This window comes from Ylistrum balloti, unplaced genomic scaffold (genome assembly GCF_031769215.1).
Source record: "Ylistrum balloti isolate Yb309-2 unplaced genomic scaffold, AGI_CSIRO_Ybal_v1 Utg369832, whole genome shotgun sequence".
NCBI lineage: Eukaryota > Metazoa > Mollusca > Bivalvia > Pectinida > Pectinidae > Ylistrum > Ylistrum balloti.
Window position 1 is genome coordinate 533,831 of NW_026781994.1, and position 21,082 is coordinate 554,912.

Consider the following 21,082-nt stretch of genomic DNA (forward strand, 5'->3'; position numbering starts at 1 on the left):
AACAGTTGTCTGATGCAGTTATTAAGCTCCACTGTATCTGACTATAGATTTGTATTAAAAGGTGCTATTCACTCGCCTGTCTGTTGTAAATCTTACAGAAGGCAATGGTCATTAATATGCGATAAACAATGTAAGATTGATAGAAAGATGGTTAATTACGTCACTTTGTGGTAAACATCCTGGTGCATAAATATCGTGTGATTTTATGCCACAGGGACCTGGCACGAATTTCCAGTCCACGGTTAAAATATATGTATTATTGTTACTGTAATACATATATATGGATCGTGAGTTGGAAATTTGCGACACGCCCCTGTGTTTCCGACAGTACGAAAAGGCCATATTACCCTATTTCCGCAAACATCTTCAGAAAAAAACTCTTTCTGATAGAATGAGAGGTAAATTGGAAGTGCGTAGAACATTAACATTAGTACAAAAAATGGAATATCTATCCTTTGTTATAAAGAGCAACTACCGCGCTGAAGTGAGCCTGACTATATTCAAGAGAAGTAAGGCGACGATACAATTATGTTAACATCCCTCTCTACTTTTCGTCCTCTTTGCTGTTATATCCTAATGAATATTTGACACATTGGTTTTATTTTGCAGGACCAGTCAAGAATGAGAACAATCAAGAACATTTGTCGAACTGTGGTCGGAATTTTGGTGCTAGTTGTTATTGTACATAATGGTACGTTTGCTGTTATATCTAAATAGTACAATCCCGTTGTCCTGTTTTTTTTTTTTTTTTTTTGTCGCCTTCTCTTCCTTTATCCACAGTTTTTGTATCGACATGAAGAACAGAACAACAATATGTTTCAGTTTGATTCATGATTTGGCTTTGCTGTTTCTATCTCGCAGTTTGTATTGAAAGCAGCTATTCACTTATATGTCTTTTGTTCAATCATTGAGATCGCTGGTGGTAGACACTACTGGCGGACATATACTTCGTGGGGATTCCCGAACCTCTATTCCACATTTTTATCCATACAATGTATCTTTGAAATCAATGGACATATGGAAAACATGAAATTTATTGAATTTATGGGCTAATACCACTTCACATTTAGACATTTCTTCTATCAATTTTGATTTTCCTAAATAGCTTCTTACATTGTGTAGATTTGGACATTTAGGCCCTCAGCATTACTGACGAACCCTAGAAGAACGAAACGGTTGTGTGCTGCAGTTTGTTGAATTAATTGTCTTCACTGTATCTAATTATGTATTGAAAGTTTCTATTCATTTATGTGTATTATCTTGTGATATAGTCTTTTATTTGTTTTTCTCAAGAATAGCATCAACAAATGTGTTTTTGACTGTAGTAAAATCTTTATATTAGATTTTGAAATCACATATATTATGAAATCAACAATTGAAGCGATGTTTGTGGCTCATGCATAAAGAAAAGAAACTTTACAAGAATATGTTTGACAGAAAAAAAACTACATAGGCTCTGTTTCCTTTGTTTAGGCTTTAATAATTAGTAAATCCTCATTTTTATATTTCTCATATAAGATTTATTTTTCTTCATTTAGCTTCCACACGTTCTCGAGCTGGTCTTTGTCCGCACCCACTTTTGGCTCAGCGAAATTGGTCTTTAAGATGTTTGTCCGATTGTGCGAACGACTTCCATTGTCAGCCTTACCAGAAGTGTTGTTCCTATGACTACTGTGCCAGCTGTATAGATATCATTCCGAAGTGTGGTGATCACGTGGATCGTACGTCACATCCGCCAGGAGCAGGAAAATGTTTTTCCCAGTGTGACCTCGACAATCCATGCCCACTAGGCGAAGCCTGTTGTAGGGATGGATGTAATAGTTATTGCTACGGACCGTTTAAATATTATTTACAAACAGTAATAAATGATTAGCTACTAAAATAGTCCTTTATTGTATTTTCTACCTTTTTAATCCGATTAAACGTTTTACACGGAGACTCTAAAAAGAATTAGGAGAATAAGACCAGAAGCTCTGAAAGGATGTAAGGCATTTATTTCATCAATGACACCAGTCCTCTATTTCTACGTCTAATTAAACTAATGCGACGTTGAGCTCCATATATGCAACAAAACAGCCAGCAGACATACAATCAAGAAATTACCACATCTTCTTATATCACGATTACAAAGCCTACAACTGTACAACGAATTATTCTCGGCAAGTAAACACTGCGATGTTTTCTTCATGATGATAATGTATGACAATGTTGGTGATGATTCGTCATTGTAATTTCTTATTTTCCTTTATGGTTCCTCTCTGTGACTTTTCTCTCCTGTCATCCTCGCACTATGGGTATGATTTTATTAATGTGTTGTGCTCGGTTGTACTACAGCCTAAAAGTCCTGTAAATAAATACCATATTGTACACTGTATACCTCATTGGATTTACAATTCACAATGGTCATATATCAGGATAGTCATTAAAATATCATGCATAATTTCCTAATTGGTTGTGATATACATATACGAAAATTCACATTAAATTCGCCAAGTTTACCGTATAAATAATATCTATACGTACATGGAAATTACTTTTGTTACTTTGTGCATTTTGTTTGTTACCTGTTTTAAACATATTGCTGATCACGTAGGAAATGTATGCACCATGCCGTCAAGACCGAAGTTCTTAGTAACAGGACTTAAAGTTTAGTACAGAAGGTAAACAGACACGAACCTAACATTATAATTTTGTATACTGTCTTAAATTCCACCAATAACATAACAATCTTACTAAACAAGTGCACAGAACATAACGTTGAAATTGACATACAAGTACAATTTCATCCCTGTAGATTTTTTTATATTCAGCGTCAAGTGGCTTGTATCGCATGACAACAAGAAAACCGAGCAACAACGATGTTATTACGATTACTATTAATGAAATGATGTGCTGTGACCAATACAAATTGCCAACTAAATCAATCCATAAAATTTGAAAAGCGGATAAAAAAAACACCATGCATTCTAACTAGCTTCGAGACCAATTGATGTCGACTAGAGTTGGTCACATAACCTTTATATATATATGTAACCATATATACAAACATGTACTTACATTCCTCTAAAATATTAGACTCTAAAATTATTAATTTTACATAGTTATGGGGCTAGTGTAGCCCTAGTCTACCTTTCCTTAGACAATTTTGATTTACCACAATTGCCACAAACATTTGGCCCTTAGCATCACCTAGAAGGATGAAACACATGTACGATGCAGTTTAAATCATTGGTCGACTTTCCCGTGAATTGAAAGCATCGTGATTATCACACAGGTTAATGTAGAGTTGTCCCAGATTGATGTATTATATAAGAATACCTTGTCAATTCATACTTTCGAGACAGTCTTTTTTCACAGTACATTGAATCAAACAGCATCAGAGTAAACATTTTATCAATCGCTTTATTATTTATTTTTACATGGAAAATGTACAAAATGCCTTTTGTAGAGATTGCGAGTTTCTAACTTCTAGTTGTAAACAAACTTCTGCAGTACAATTTGGTATCAGGTCTAGGTTATCGTTTGATTTTCAAACGATCGTATTCAGACACAAGGTACCGGTCGATACTTTTATATTCTGTGAATAGTCCCTGATACAATGTTAAAGATAAATTAGACATGTTATCAGAAGGTCCACAAACTATTGAAAAAGCAGTTCTCCACCAGAGCAAACAAAGGTTTGGCGGAAGAAGTTATATCAACACCGTGGTTCGGTGTGGTGACACCTAGATAAAACACCATGTTAGCGAGTTGTACACTTTATAGTTATCATATGTAACAGTATCGACTGCTGTATGGGATAGTTACTTTGCAGTGGAAGAAAATGTGACTGTATAGTATTCATCTTAATGTGAAACTACAGAACCAGGTAAGTTTAGATATGATACACATATGGCATAGACACTGCTAGAAATTTAAAACTTTTTGAATGACTTCCTATATAACAGTGTTTAAAGAGCAATTTGTATGCTAAACGTCTCAAAGAATGGTGACGCACATCTGAGAAAGCGCGATCCTTTTTAAAGTTGCACTATGAATACTGCAGAGTAAAAGGTATAGTCATGACACATTTGTAATATTACTTAGTCGAACTGTGATTTGCTGAAGGTTCCCTTTGTTTCCATTGTCACCTGATGCTCGGTAAGACTCTGTTATCTATTAGTCAGCAGATTTCCATAAGATTTTATCTGTCACGATCAACATAATCGTCTCATAATGTAGTCAGGGCTGGTTATCTTATTTCATTTTATTATTAGGTAAGCAAAAAGTTAAAATAAAAAAAAATAATAGAATTAAGAGGCTGTCTGATTATCTTTTAAAGAAAAAATGCTTACTAGGTAATTTATTTCACTCTCTTTGCAGGTGACACATTTCACTATGGCGGCAGCTTATCACGGTGACGATACGAGATCAAATGACACATCACGTGAGTCTTAAATTGTTACTTTAGTGATCATTTGTTCTATACTGTCTGAGAAAGTGGTATTCTTTTTAACAGGGACACCAATGATTTGGTATCATATCCGTTCATGTTCAATCAGCTTCTGAAAATGTAAAATTCGTAATTTCCTTTTCTGATTCTAACAAAATTGATAATTGCTCATATTTCGAGACAATGCAAATGAACGAATGATATACAGTTGTCAATGTTGACAATAAAAACAAATCCAGATTACACATATTGTTACTGTATGCTGTAATTTGAAATTTACTTTGACTTGTTACCAGTAATATGTAAAATGTAGTAGGATTTTTTAAATGGTGTCTAAGTAAACGGAATAAATATCATCATTTAAGGGTTGACCATAATTTGCTAGTCACAAATGCAATACCTGTTAACACACAGATACACAGGTAATGTACACTACAATACTCTAACAATGTAGCTCTTGGTTCGATATTCAATGGTTTGTCCCAAATATCACGATTGTCTTGCAAGATGTTGGCAACTGACAGACTAACGTACCAGACAGAGGTTCGAAAGATTCAGGTAGACAAAGATTATGAGAAAATGTTATGTTCGTCAATGTGATTTCACTAGGAAATATTGTGTTCCATTTACGAACGTTAATGTGTTTTACAGACAAAACATTGCATGACAAACAACGTCGTTGAAGCAGAAGACGCCTACCCTTTCAGAACACGTTGAATTATTCTCCATTGTACGTTTTTATGTTTGAGTTAAAGATTTTGATGCCATATCGATATTTTCATTGTTTTCGTTTGGCATATCTTTGATGTGATTTTTTTTCTTCTTATCTAGGTGATGTGACAAATGCTCTGGAAGTTCTATCGGAAGAGGAGAACAAGGATTTCCAGGACTTCAGGAAAAGTTTAGGGTAGGACTGCTGCTAAACATTGAAAAATATCTGTAGAATTACAACTCAATGTTAGGATAGTTCAACGATTACACTCATCTAACTGTAGACACTCTACTCACCAAACATTTATAAATGTGTAGAACTACTCTGCTGCAGATATGATTTTAAAAAAGCCCTTCTATGTGATATATTGGCCTCACATCGACAAACCTACAGATCAAAGAGTCAAAGTAACTAAATTGTCTCATGTAATATCTTATTTTATAAAGTAATGGATATCGAATCATAACCTGAGGACAAGAAAATTATATTTAATCATAATATATATTCACTTTTATTTTAAGTAGAAGCGGGCCTCATTAATTGATTTAATTAACTTGATCTTATCATTCAACGACAAAGGTAATAGTGGAAGTGGATATGCCCCCTCTATAAAAATAAATCAATTGTGGGGGTTAAAATAAATTTAGATTTTAATACGTCTAAGTGAGACTAATCTGAATCTATCTAGTTTTTCTTTTTCTTTTTTAATGGTATTTTTGGTATTTTGGAAAGTCATTCTTAATATCGTGACACATTCTGAGTTCAGTTCCCACTCGTTATGTTTATAAAGGTCCTATGCTATTCTGTACTCCTGTTCTTTTATTCCATGACCAGTCAATTATCGCCTAGTTATTAATTTTCGTGTTGAGCATAATTGAAGTCAAGAAAAATAAGGATTCAGAAAAAAATTCAAAAGAATAAGATAAATTGATGGTTAAGTGTATATTATCCTACGTAGTTATTCAGTTGTTGAATATACTGATTCGGATTTGTGCAACTTTACTCCCTAACACGAAAGTGACATTTGTTTGTGACAACCGACACTAACATTTCGTCCTGTGTAAACATTATTTAAGCCGCATTTCGGTGACAAGAAATTTCGAGATTCCTGCATTAACAGCTTTGTCGCGTTATTGGTGATTTTTCACACTTTCAACATTACAAAATTTGGAGAAGGAAATCTCTATTGATCTTGGTATGAGTTTGCTAGTCTCTCAGTATAACGACGGAACGTATTTCCTCTCTTATCTTGGAAGAACGCAGTTAATCTTAATGATAATGCAATATATAACCATATGAATTATGTTGTACGTCCTGCTCCGGTTTTGCGCAGAATGAGACCTTAACGTTGCATGTTTGTACTGAAAGCGATAAGTATACAAATGTATTTATTTTGCATGAGACAAATCGAAGTCAGAAGTACTTCAAACTATATCTTTTATTCACAGGATCGTCGGAAGTTTTACCAAACAGATGGTGAAACTCGCCATTGATCAGTTGAAGCCAGAATTTGAGCGAATGGCAGAGCAAGCAGCAGACCGAGCAATGGATTCGAAGTCACAGAAGGTCAAGGAGCTTCAAGATGAACTGAACGGCCGTGAACGAGACCTCAAACAAATGAAACTAGAGAAAAAGATCCTACAGGCAAAACTCGAGAAAGAGATGTGTAACCGAGAAATAGTGGATGTAGTTGATATAAAAGAAAAGGACATTAAACGTATGGAAGTCGAAATAAACAGCCTCAAGAGCAAGCTGAAGAGGAAAGCAGACGAGCTTAAGAAAGAGCGGGAAAGGGCAACAGACGAGGAAAACAGGCGAATGGAGGTTCAGGCATCACTTCAGACGGAGATAGATCGACTGAAAAAAGAGCTTGATAAAGTCAAGGGTCTTCTTGGACAAATCCGTTCTGCGAAAAATGTCGGAAACGAGGAAACGCGAAAGTTACGTGAACGTGAACGTCAGCTGATTGATGAAATTGAGGACTTGAAAAAACAACAGCCAAAACTTCGGAGGAAAGTAACACGTTAACAACATATGCTGGTACAGGATTTAGTGTGTATCAGAACAAAACATGTGTGTATGTGTATCGTTTGACCAATACTGTGATTATTCTCCCTATTATCCATCTAATGAATTCCGTGGTTATTCTTTATTATGAACAATTCTGAAGTTAATCTTAATCAGATCAATATTGCGCTGATGCTTCATCTGATCAATACTTTGTGATGATTTTTCATCCTGCCAATACTGTGACTCTTCTTCATCTAACTTATACTGTGATTATTCCTCATCTGATTAAAACTGTGACTATGCTTCATCTGATTAACACTGTGACTACTCTTCAGCTGATCAAAAATGTGATTATTCTTCATCTGATTAATACTGTGATTATTCTTTATATGCGGTTGGTGACTGTTTATTTACCATTTTAACATCTCCAGCCATGTAAACAGAAAAATGATGAAATACTTTTTATTTGACACCAGTAGGTTTTTAAAGTATCTAGAAATGACATGAACCGTTTAGAAAGGTATTATGTAGAGTAGGGCACTCTGGTAGAAATTTCAAAAAAAAAAAAAAAAAAAAAACTTAGGCTAGATTTACAATGTTTGCGGCTGTTGTTATACCAAACTTCTGCTGTTACATAGTAACATGAGTACGTAGTACATGTACATTGAAACAACATATATTAAGGTGAAACTGTTCACTTCTGTAGCGATTATGGAAACTCATATGTAAAATAACTATATGGTTGTGATCTCCATCATATACGAACGTTTGAGTTACATTAGCCGCGAGTGAAGAGAGTTGCCAATGTCTCTGGGATTTATGTCGGATTGGTATTTAGGAAACAACAAAACTGCCAAAGATAATAAGACTAAAGTTTTCCATTTCCGCAACGGGGCTTTCACGTGTTCCAAGTATCCTTCCAAATATGGGTGGATTTATATCAACATAACAGAGAATCACTGTTATCTAGGATTCAGGATTCGGTTACAGCAAAGTGTGCACAGCCTGATCAGCTAGCCGTGAATTAGGTAATTTCATCTAAATATACATTACATGAAGTCTGCCGACTGCTACATACTTTACGATAAGAAAATCTGCTGAAGTTATGGGACTGATATAAAGGGAACACGTGACTATTCCCTGTGACAATAATGTAACAGCTCGGTACAATACTGTTCCAGTCGTTTCTTCTTAGGAATCGGCAAATCAATAATGAATATTGTGGTAAATCGTGACTGTAAATGTTTAGTGGTGTTTTAAAATAAGAAAATAAGTAAGGTGATTGTAACACTCTTTAGGTGCTTGATGTGGAAAGAAATCCAGTAATATTGATAATGATTTAATGTCATGTTGTAATGAAATATATCTTCTTTCTAGGTTTCTTTAAGAACATTGTCATGGCACTGGTGTATATTTCAATGAAACGTAGATGCTTAGTTCGTCGATAATGTTACTGTTGTTCAGACATATACCACCTGTTTTTAAATGTTCTTTTATCAGTCCCGACATGTTTAGGATAATATGTTTAGAGCTGTTTTTAAGGATTCAATTGAATAAAACTACAGTTTTTTAAAAGTTATATAATTTTGTCCTTAGTTAAGAATTAAATACTTTCGTACATTTCATGCAAAGTTTTTAATCATTGTTATGTTTATATATATATATATATATGTATCGATGTCTTTATTTGATAAAATATCTGTATCTGTACCTGTATTTACTGTGATGAAGTGAGTTATATACAAGTACATATGGCAATTTTAGCCAGCTGTTGCCAATGTTCAGATGTAAATGATAAATGAGGATTTTGGTGTTTTGCCGACACAAACGTTTTATATCCCTATATCTGAGGTCATGGCAGTACATTTTTGGTACAATTTGAAGCTTGTTGACAACCCTACTTTCTTTAACAAAATTGTTCTGCTCTGACAAATCTGACATTTTATAACGTATGCTTTTTATGTATCACTTTTCTTGCTATTTTTGTATGAATTATGATTATGTTACCAATGGAAAAACATCAGGGTCGCACAAATAACAATCAGCTAAGCACTGAATCTGTTAACGATTCCAGGGGGGGTGATCTTGTGACCAATTTAATGAGCGGCGAAGCAGTTCTTGTTGTCTCAAGATCAATTCAATTCATCACCCCATGGAATCGACAACAGCGAGAATCGATGCTTATTTAAATTAAGACGGTTTCTTTTCAATATTTTGAACAAATATAAGTGTGTAGTTACTAGAACTTGTGCAAGTCTAATGGACTGGGTTTAAAATGTCGTCCAATATTTTAATTAGATGATGATTAAAAAGTATTACCCAGGCAAAATTCGATTATACCACACATTGATTTTGTCAATGTATTTATGAAATTATGAAAAATCTCCGACAACTACGTGGAGTCTATACCGAGTTCTGTCGCCTCATGCTTCGAACTAGGCCGCAGCCATTTTTAAATTGTCATGGAATGTGTTTTTGACCTTTCACAGAAGCCTATGTATCCATGACATCAAGAACTTAATCAAGAAGCGGTTCTGTATCAGAATCGCTCAGTGGATCGACGCTCTCTGCCTTGTTGGAGATTTTCATTTTCAGGCAGTGGTAGGTTAAACATTGTGTCAGTAGACGACAACGATTGCAAGACATCAAGAGGATATCAACACTTGGAAAACAAATCAGTTTTGCTGGAAATTACTATAATATCGTATTTGGATTTATACAATATTTGTTATATACATAAATTTCCTTGATTTATCTATATTCTGCAAATCTTGAGGAAATTTTAATAATTTTATTTACTGTTTAGCATTAAATATTTGTGAAGTTACTCTCCCTTAAAAGTATCGGTATGGCATGTGTTCATACAGTTGTACGTCCAGATCAAATTTGTGGACAAATAAACCAGGCTGAATTTGGTATTGAAACTTGAAATTGAAATATTTCTTTATAAACAATTAGTCAAAGATAATTAATAAAATATGAATCTTAAACTCCTAGAATTATCACATATATATCGTGATATAGGATACTAGGGAATGAAACCGTTCCTGTGTTTTCTCATATCAAATTTATATTTCCTTGCGAAACACACGACACGGCATGCACAAAAATCAAACATTTATTATGATCATTGTGATTTTACTGTGAAAATAAAGCTAAATATCTTTATAAAGATTAGAAATTGAATGCCCTCTAAATGAATAGGCAAATTAAATTCCAAAATTAAGCTGTTACAAAGATCAAAGGAAGGCGTTCTTAAATGGTACGTCAGATTTACAAAATGCTTTGGTCTTCCGCTCAAGCTGGTATAAGTGAACAATTATAAGAATAATTGCATAAATACATTTCATTTACTGAAATAGTTATCCTAAATTTAGTGCGATGTGTCAGTGAATCAAATCAATACAACACGTAAAATTGAAAGGTTAAATCTATTTGTATCATTACATTCATCACTCGTCAAGTACATTTCTGAAATTTAGAAATTTATGTACATCTACAAGGATATTTCCATATTCATTTCGAAACGTTTCAGGTGTAGTCTTGTGAGACTCCGCATATCTCCGTGTGTCATTAACTCTATTCGAAGATAATTTTACAAACCTTTTACTAACATTATTGTAACGATCTATCATCACAGAGGTGGTATATACATGATGAACAAGGTGTACGGGCGATCATTATGTATTACCACTATCTCTGAGAAAAGTACATACACATGAGACCGATGGGTTTCGAGAATTTCTTTCTTTCAAATTCGGAAAAGTGACGCCTCTCTAAAGACTTCTCAAAGTCGACAAATCCATTGTAAGTAATGGAATTAATTGTTTTTCATTGCTCTTTAAATAGATGCTCCCCCCCCCCCCCCGAATTAACGTAAATTCTGTTGGATGAAAATAACGTCAAATTGAAAAAGGGATTGCCGTTATGTAACTGAAAATTTCACTAATCATAATTATTGTTATTTAAAAAGCAACGACGAACAAAACTAAACTTTTGAATTACTCAGTAATATTTTTACTGTTATTTCGTTACAGTGAAACAAATTGAAGAAAGTGTGGTTTTAAATCGAAATGATAATTCAGAGTAAAATTAGGTCGTGATATTATACCGTGTCATGCGTTTATGCAAATGCTACTTAGTAACCTCCAATGCAGTTATATATATAACTGCTTGTGAATATCATTATCAATCGGTTTTGTTATACTGCATGGAAGTTGTACTTTATTTGATCTTAGGCACGAGGTCTGAAGCAAAACATGGAAGCAGGCAATGATTACAGTGTCCCAATTAATGAGTATTAATCTTAAATACACAGTTTATCTACTCGGATCTACAGTAAAACAATTCAATGCTGCAAGGGAGACAACTTTTTATTCAGACGTGACACTCTTTTTCAGTTATTATCATGTCTGATCATTTGGTTAAACTCTCACAAAGACATTTCCATGTAATTGAATCTATTAAAGAGTACTGACGTCGAATGTGCATCTGATTGCAAACGTTAAGGAGAATAATTAATAAACATGATTATTTGAAGGTTTTCAGGAAAACACACAGGGATTTGGTCATCTTGTCTTTCATTTGGTATTTTAGCGACTTTTTGTTTATTTTTTTAAAATTTTTTTTTAATGTGGAACAAAATCCATCGTACCTTTCACAATTTCATACTCCTGGGAGCGATGTCAAACCACATACCGTATCCCTACTCTCATATATAGTATACATAAATCAGATAATTTATAACATATTCTAAAGCTTCTACTACTTAACAACATTTTTCTGATTTGATGCGAGAGTTTATAAATTCTTTGGTGATAATTAGACGAAATATCAATTCATAAGCTGCTTACTGTAAATGTTCACGGTGTAAGTATTGTTTCGAGTTGTTGTCGATAATTATCACTAATTCTCTAGGTAACTAGATGTTACTGAACTGGTAATTTTCGTCATCACTGTAGGGGTGGGGTTGATAGTTTTATCGGAAACACTCAAGCCGAAGCTTTGATATTTGAATCCATACAACCAATACCGACATTTTCTATTGTTTAAAACAAGAACGTAGCGATTTTATCAGAAACGTTTGTGCATGTATATCATATGGTGTCTCCGGATGCATATTGATACATGGACATGATGTCATGTACATTAATTGAATATCTATTAAGGTAAAGGTTTACATCCGAGCAAAGTTGTCATGATAGATCTATCAGCTGCAGTCTTCTGATGTTTAATCTGTGTCTTCTGATAATCTGACATTGTCATATATCGCCAATAACAGTAAAGAGAAAACATTTTCACTGTTATACACAGCTGATAAATTGAAAATGATGACTGAAGTACAAACAAAATTCGATATCTAAAATTTGATTTATTTACATTATTATATTAAACAAGATATCTTCAACAGTAGAGCTTTGTTTTATTTGGGACACAACAGCACAAATTTTGGATTTAATTTTAAACATGTCCGTCTTCTTCAGCATTCTCTCACAAACACAGGCAGACACCCTTCAATTTCAATCACATATAATCAAAGTCATTCACCATCCGACACTGGCGATCTCCTTTTCTCCCGCTTCTTTCCCTGGATTACGACATCGATAGAAAACTGGTATGGATGGAATGTATTACAACAGTGACATACAAATTACTGTAAAAGTTTCTGACGATAAAGAAACGGGAGAGATATGGTTAATATCACTATTCACTCTGCTGCTTAAGTTAATTTTATCCTAGAATCTGTAACAGTACTTGGGTAACATAATGGCATCTTCTAAATCATGTCCTTTTATAATTATAAATCACACGGATTTTAGTACACGATACATCTACGATGGAAATTCAACGTTCTCCATATATAATCACTTGTGAGGTTGAGTATTAACTGTTGGTAGGTGTACAGTGTACCTGGGTTCACTGAACAGCTTCACCGTGTCATGTGATAGTATGTCCCAAAAATCACTTGACAGCTTGACACAGAAACAGGAATCATCATCTTGTCTGTCTTCATAATTATGATTTTGTATTATAAATAATGTTCACAACGCCATTAGATGTCTCGTTCTCCCGATGATACATGACGAATATTCTCCACACAATATCAATACACACATCTTTCTTCCGGTTTACGAAACATTACGACGATCGTCTCCTGGCGTAGTAGCCCAGACATGCACATATCCCCAGGATTCCAATAACAAGCCCTAAGACCAGGGCTATCGCATCACCTGCATCAAATGCCTCTGCCCCGGGCAGAAACATTGACAATAGAAACAGAGCCAGGGGCACAGTAAATAGAACGTCTGTCGCCATTTTGATATGCTATGAACATGTGACGTGTCATATGACTGTGTAAGGGGAACTAACTCGTAATAAAACTTTTACTGGTCATCCGATTTCTCGCATGACCAGTGCGGGCTATTTGAATTGTCATATAAAAAATACGTTATTTGTTAGAAATATGTTGGTAAAGCCTAATAAATTCACTTGATTGCAATTTTATATTATAAAGGAATAAGTGTCTTTCCTATTTTGAAAATATACACAAAATGTTTTTGTACTGCAAGTGCATGTTCTATACGTAGAGGAAATTAATCCCTTACTGAATCGCTTTGAAAGCATTCGACAGGCATTCCTTATGCTGTTTTTTTTCTTCAAAATATCAAATAGCTGCTAAAAGGCTTCACCTTAAAATGATCCTGACGGGAAAGTATAAACACAAAACCAAAACAAACAAACACACAAACAAATCAAAACACAGTAAGTTACATCCTATAATGATTGCATTTTCACAACTTAGTCATGTGAAATGCCAATAGTCATAGGGACATTGGTTCCTTTTTCTTGCAGTCATGCTAATTGGTCTCGCCATATGGTAAACCATATCTATAACAAAGCATACAACTGAAAATACTCAGGATGTTTAAATACGAAATTGACAGAAAGTCACTTGAGTTAATATATACTACCTTCGATTTATATCAGAACATGCTTATACAGTATGGCCAAACTGTGCGGAAATGGAATGTAGCATTTAGGAGTCAATCCAAATCAACGAAACACTCATAATGGCTGGTTTGAGACGTGGACTGGATGGATTAGATTTTAATTTGCTGGTGATTGGAATATCGAAAAAAGCAGGCTTACTTATTACCTTTTCACTTTTTATCATCGCAAGGTAGTAAAATGTTACAATGAACTTGTTTATTTTTCATTGAATGAAATATGACTAACAAGTAATCATCGTTTCATTCAAAATTGAACTTTTGTACCGATTATACATAATTCGTAGAAAATGTGAAACAAGTACTACAGGCGTCATCTATAAGTGTAATACAGGTTATCTATCGTACGACATTTAACGTACACTTACAAAAAAAAACCCACGCGAATAGATACTCTGAATTACATTACTTTGACATTCATACTAAGAGGCCCATAGATCATACATCAAATCGTCAGAATTCAATTTACAGCAATCGATTTAAAGTTAAATAAACGACAGAACCTGTTAAGATATTAAGAAACTTAACTGTCACCCGCAACTTAATTAAGATATTACACGGTCATCTGCATCTTAATTTAGATACTACACGGTCACTTTCATCTGAATTGAGATACTACACGGTCACTTTCATCTTAATTAAGATATTACACGGTCACTTTCATCTTAATTAAGATACTACACGGCCACCTGCATCTTAATTTAGATACTACACGGTCATCTGTATCTTAATTAAGATATTACACGGTCACTTTCATCTTAATTAAGATACTACACGGTCATCTGCATCTTAATTTAGATACTACATGGTCATCTGCATCTTAATTAAGATACTACACGGCCATCTGTATCTTGATTAAGATACTACACGGCCATCTGTATCTTGATTAAGATACTACATGGTCATCTGCATCTTAATTAAGATACTACATGGTCATCTGCATCTTAATTTAGATACTACACGGTCACTTTCATCTGAATTGAGATACTACACGGTCACTTTCATGTGAATTAAGATACTGCATGGTCATCTGCATCTTAATTAAGATATTACACGGTCATCTGCATCTTAATTAAGATACTACACGGTCATCTGCATCTTAATTAAGATACTACACGGTCATCTGCATCTTAATTAAGATACTACACGGTCATCTGCATCTTAATTAAGATACTACATGGTCACCCGTATCTTAATTTAGATACTACACGGTCATCTGCATCTTGATTAAGATATTACACGGTCATCTGTATCTTAATTTAGATACTACACGGTCATCTGTATCTTAATTAAGATACCACACGGTCATCTGTATCTTAATTAAGATACTACACGGTCATCTGCATCTTAATTAAGATACTACACGGTCATCTGTATCTTAATTAAGATACTACATGGTCATCTGCATCTTAATTTAGATACTACACGGTCATCTGCATCTTAATTAAGATATTACACGGTCATCTGCATCTTAATTAAGATACTACACGGTCACCCGTATCTTAATTTAGATACTACACGGTCATCTGCATCTTAATTTAGATACTACACGGTCACTTTCATCTGAGTTGAGATACTACACGGTCACTTTCATGTGAATTGAGATACTACATGGTCACCCGCATCTTAATTTAGATACTACACGGTCACTTTCATCTTAATTCTGATATTACACGGTCACTTTCATCTTAATTTAGATACTACACGGTCATCCGTATCTTAATTAAGATACTACATGGTCACCCGCATCTTAATTTAGATACTACACGGCCATCTGCATCTTAATTTAGATACTACACGGTCACTTTCATCTGAATTGAGATACTACACGGTCACTTTCATGTGAATTAAGATACTGCATGGTCATCTGCATCTTAATTAAGATATTACACGGTCATCTGCATCTTAATTTAGATACTACACGGTCATCTGCATCTTAATTAAGATACTACACGGCCATCTGCATCTTAATTAAGATACTTCACGATCATCCACATCTTAATTAAGATACTACACGGTCACCTGCATCTTAATTTATATACTACACGGTCACCCGTATCTTAATTTAGATACTACACGGCCATCTGCATCTTAATTTAGATACTACACGGTCACTTTCATCTGAATTGAGATACTACACGGTCACTTTCATTTAATTAAGATACTTCACTTTCACTTGCATCTTAATTGAGATACTACATGGTCACCCGCATCTTAATTTAGATACTACACGGTCACTTTCATCTTAATTAAGATATTACACGGTCACTTTCATCTTAATTTAGATACTACACGGTCACCCGTGTCTTAATTAAGATACTACACTGTCATCTGTATCTTGAATTAGATACTGTATTGTCATATTAAAGTTCAACTAATATAAAAAATAAACGGTTTGACCAAAATATTTCTCATTTGTTGTTGGCTTGGGCATTCGTATCGCTCAGACACATCCAGTTTAAAAAGAAATAGGTTAAGAAATGAACAGCATTAGGTAAGTTTTGTTTATGATATCTGTCAATATTCATTTGTTTATATGTAGTATGAAATGGATGACATGGTACCGTCTTGTATCACCTGACATATCAGAAATGTTTACGATATGTTGGAATTGTTTAGGGTTTCTGAAATTTCTAGTAAGTGTCCTTAGTAATCCTTTTTATTGCAATATGTGCTTCCATAAATAAAGTTTTGGCCTCAGTTTCAGACGCCCGAGTAGTCATCAAATTTATATAGTGATATATGATATCAAAGTTACACGCATGTTTGAATTTCGAAGAATGTTACATAAACCTACATCCTGAATATCTATATTTTATCTATGTTTAGATGTAAGTATAACCCTCAATAGGAATGGATGGACTTTGAAATAATCGTCCACACGAGACTGTCTGCTCGTCGTCAGAACAAACTATGGAAAACAGACCGGACAAGTAGCGGGTTATGTGATCAATTTTATCAGGAATGGTAATGGACTGTCAGGAGAAAACAGACACATTAGATATCGAGGTCACCGCACTAGAGAGGCACTCTACCTCGTTTTTTTCAGTTTGAAAGATTTTCACGAAAACAGTTAAAACAAGTCATACGTTTTAGATCTTATCACATTAGCTTTATAGGTTTACGACAATCCTGCATTTTGTATTGGATCTAGTTATAGTGAGCCTTTTTTAAGTACCGGAATTAGTCGAGGATAACCGAATGATATCTTTAACAACACCATCATTTTCAACACATTTGTGCATATAGTTTTCTTTCCTGCAACATCCCCTATCGTATAGTAATTTGATTGAACTCCACAAACTTTATGTTAAAAATGTTCACCCCATGAAATAAGAGTGATGAACAGTCCAGAATTATATTAAATAGTTATGTCAGATCTAAAGCTATCGATTGACTAACCACATCGTGAAATATCACCATAGAACACATCTGTGTACCGGGCAACATATGTTTTAAAATCTACTTTCTTTATGTTTATACTATTTTTACAAGATATTTTACATAATACATAATAACATGGAATACATTCTCATCCATGCGTACATTTTCATACATTCATGCATACACACATGTAATGATTTTTTATCACCACCACCACCACCACCACCACCATCATCATCATCATCATCATCATCATCATCATCATCATCATCATCCATATCGTCCTTACATGTATCATCATCCGTATCATCATTATCATCATCATCATCATCATCATCATCATTCATATCATCGCCTGCGTCCAATCCTATCATGATGACAATAATGATGATCATCATCACCATCATCACCTGCATCATTCCTATCATCATCTATTTCATCATTATCACACATACATGCAATCACTTACATATCTGCCCATCCACACATCCATACACATTTACGTTCATAACAGACATATAGACATGCACATCTACAAAAACACAGCCTGAGAGAGAGAGAAAGAGAGAAAGCGAGAGAGGAAGTGACATAGAAATGGAGATAAAGATTAATAAGTAAAATTTGTGTTCCTGAAGCTACACGATACTGGGTAGTTGTGGATATTTGATACATGAAAAATTATATATGCTATTGTATATATATACTGCACAAAAGGGCATTTGTCAAGGACTGGAGACAGAAACTGAAGTTTACCTAACCTTTTGACAAGAACAATACAATACATGTAGGTAATACATTTGTCAATGTAACATTTGCATTAATTTTTCCCACTTCTTCCAACCATATACAAATTTCTCTTTAGCTATTTCCCCTTTACTGTTAGAAATGTACTTTTGAACTTTATAATTGTCAAATATAGTAAAAATCAGAGCATTGATATTCAGTGACTTGTGTAGGCATCTAGTTCTATAAATATATCGTTTAATTAGTAAAATGATTTGATTGTCAATTTTAAATAACGCACAGGTTTTAGTATTGATCTTGCCAAAAAGTAGGATGTGTTTGTTTAAAGTAAACGGAATGAAAAGAGCTTCTAATAACAATTCTAAACTTTGAAAAAGATTATGAGTTTGATCACATTCACAACACAAATGTTCAATGGTTTCTCTTTCTGAGTTACAAAGATTACAGAGAGGACTATCTACAAGTTTTACGTTAAAAAGAAAGGAATTGGTAGTTAGAATATGCTGAGATACTCTAAACTGTAACCACTAAAGTTTGGAGTTTTTAGTAATTAGAAAAGGCATTGCATATATACTCTTCCAGTCATCCTCGTTAAAATCAAAGGTCTCTCCCACTTTTCTTTGCCTTCAGCAACTAGAGTGTTTATATTATTTAATAATTCATAAAAAAAACTTTTGAAACTTTAGTTCTTTTTAGAAATATAGCAATGTTGACTGAAAGAACAGGACGAATTAGTTTGTATTCCCCAATGTAATGGTTGTGTATATTTGTACATATAGTTTTTCTTTCCTGCAACATCCTCTATCGGATAGTAAACTTATTGAACTCAACAAACTTTATGTTAAAACCCCATGAAATAAGAGTAAGAATAAAGATTTCCACGAAAACAGTGAAAAGAAGTCATACGTTTAAGATCTTATCACATTAGCTTTATAGGTTTACGACAATCCTGCATTTTGTATTGGATCGAGTTATAGTGATCCTTTTTTAAGTACCGGAATTAGTCGAGGATAACCGAATGATATCTTTAACAACACCATCATTTTCAAGACATTTGTGCATATAGTTTTCTTTCCTACAACATCCCCTATCGTATAGTAATTTTATTGAACTCCACAAACTTTATGTTAAAAATGTTCACCCCATGAAATAAGAGTGAAGAACAGTCTAGAATTATATTAAATAGTTATGTCAGATCTAAAGCTATCGATTGACTAGCCACATCGTGAAATATCACCATAGAACACATTTGTGTACCGGGCAACATATGTTTTAAAATCTACTTATACAAGTCAGAAATAAAGGTGGGGTCAACATTTGGCCCCCCACATAGATTTTTATTGTTTTTTCGCCATATGTAGATACATGAAAATAACCTACCACCGCTTAAGTGATTAGTCATCATAATTACTTATAGTCATACTGGACCTCCTTGTATAACACCGGGTTGAGTGACAAAGGTACCCTAACATAATGACAAATACTTGCTACATGAGAATTTTAAATGAAAATATTTATATACCTTATTTACAAGCCTGAAGTACATATAATATCAGTTATTTTGATACCACATATGTTATATTGGCATAAAAATGTAAGCATAATAATAACTTTGATTTAAAAAATGCAAAATTCTTACAAAATAAATAATTCAAATTCATTTTGCTTGATTGCAATCTCAGTCTATATTTCATACTTCTTTACAAACTTTTATTGTATATATGCTGTCTATTGAATAAATTTTAAGTTATTTCAAAACCGGTAAAATATATTTTTTTAGTAATTTAATCATGCTTATTGCATAATTTGCCATAATCATGAAGATTTAATTTTCGTTGCTTTTTGTGCCAAATACTGCTATATTTTCCAGTTTTGTGTAGTACCAAAGCACATTAAGTATTGTGTATTTGTTTTAAAATTAAATTCAGTAGGTATAGCTTAACATGGTGTTTTCTGCACTAGAAATCTATGCTCTAAAGAACAACTGACAGTTTAGTTTGTATTATAAAAACTTCATAATGATAAAATAATCAGTATTACTGATAACATCATATCGTCATTACACTTTTCTTTGTGTATCATTAAATATGAGGCCAGAAATAATTACCTTGTCTGACACCTGAATGTGCAAGTATGTTAATTTCCTGAAACATAAAAAGGTATTTCTATAAAGTATTCATACCATTTTTGCTAAGTATCTATAGACATTTACATAGACAAAGTTACACTTATGTCAGACATTCTGTATTAAATTCAAAGAGCTAATCAGGTTATCAATTACCTTCTGTAACTAAGCCATTTCCTTTCTGCTGGTACTCCAACCAACACAGGCATATATGTAGACCATCTCAGAAATGAAGAAATCAAAGCATGGACTGGTTACACACTTGAACAAATGCAGCAAATTCATAGCATTTGCTCCTCACACATCCATAGAGGATCGTGTTCCTCTACATTCCATGCTTTGTTTCTTTTCTGGTTTAAACTGAAGACCAATTTTTCATGGTCTCAACTTGGCGTCTTGTGTGGTCTGACAAAAACAGTATGTGTCTCCCACATTTCATAGTTTCTTAAAAAAGCTTTGAGCAAGACTATTGTGCCCCGTTTCCTTGGTCCAAAACACATTACCCGCGAAGAAGCTCAGTGCCACAACACTGCCTTTACAAGATGTTTCTACGGGGACAAAGTAACTGTAATCCCTGATGGTACCTATATTTATGTCACCCCCTTCAAAGATCCTCATACTGTGGGCAAAAGAAGCGCAACTATGTTAAATTCATGAGTATTGTCTTT

At 33.9% G+C, this 21,082-nt stretch overlaps 1 protein-coding gene across 1 annotated transcript; it reads left to right on the forward strand.

Annotated features, from left to right (window-relative positions):
* The first annotated feature begins 4,377 nt into the window (after positions 1-4,377).
* On the forward strand, positions 4,378-7,172 carry LOC132545245 (trichohyalin-like). The gene is made up of 3 exons (XM_060208921.1): positions 4,378-4,426; positions 5,264-5,339; positions 6,593-7,172. Exons 1-3 carry the CDS (start codon positions 4,378-4,380, stop codon positions 7,170-7,172), a joined length of 705 nt encoding a protein of 234 aa, XP_060064904.1.
* Positions 7,173-21,082: the final 13,910 nt, after the last annotated feature.

Bases quoted from the DNA above. Each gene is read 5' to 3' on its own strand.
- LOC132545245 (XM_060208921.1), top strand. From the start codon at position 4,378: ATGGCGGCAGCTTATCACGGTGACGATACGAGATCAAATGACACATCA. The intron at 4,427-5,263 runs GTGAGTCTTAAA...CTTCTTATCTAG, and splicing joins GAGATCAAATGACACATCAC to GTGATGTGACAAATGCTCTG. The intron at 5,340-6,592 runs GTAGGACTGCTG...TTTTATTCACAG, and splicing joins GACTTCAGGAAAAGTTTAGG to GATCGTCGGAAGTTTTACCA.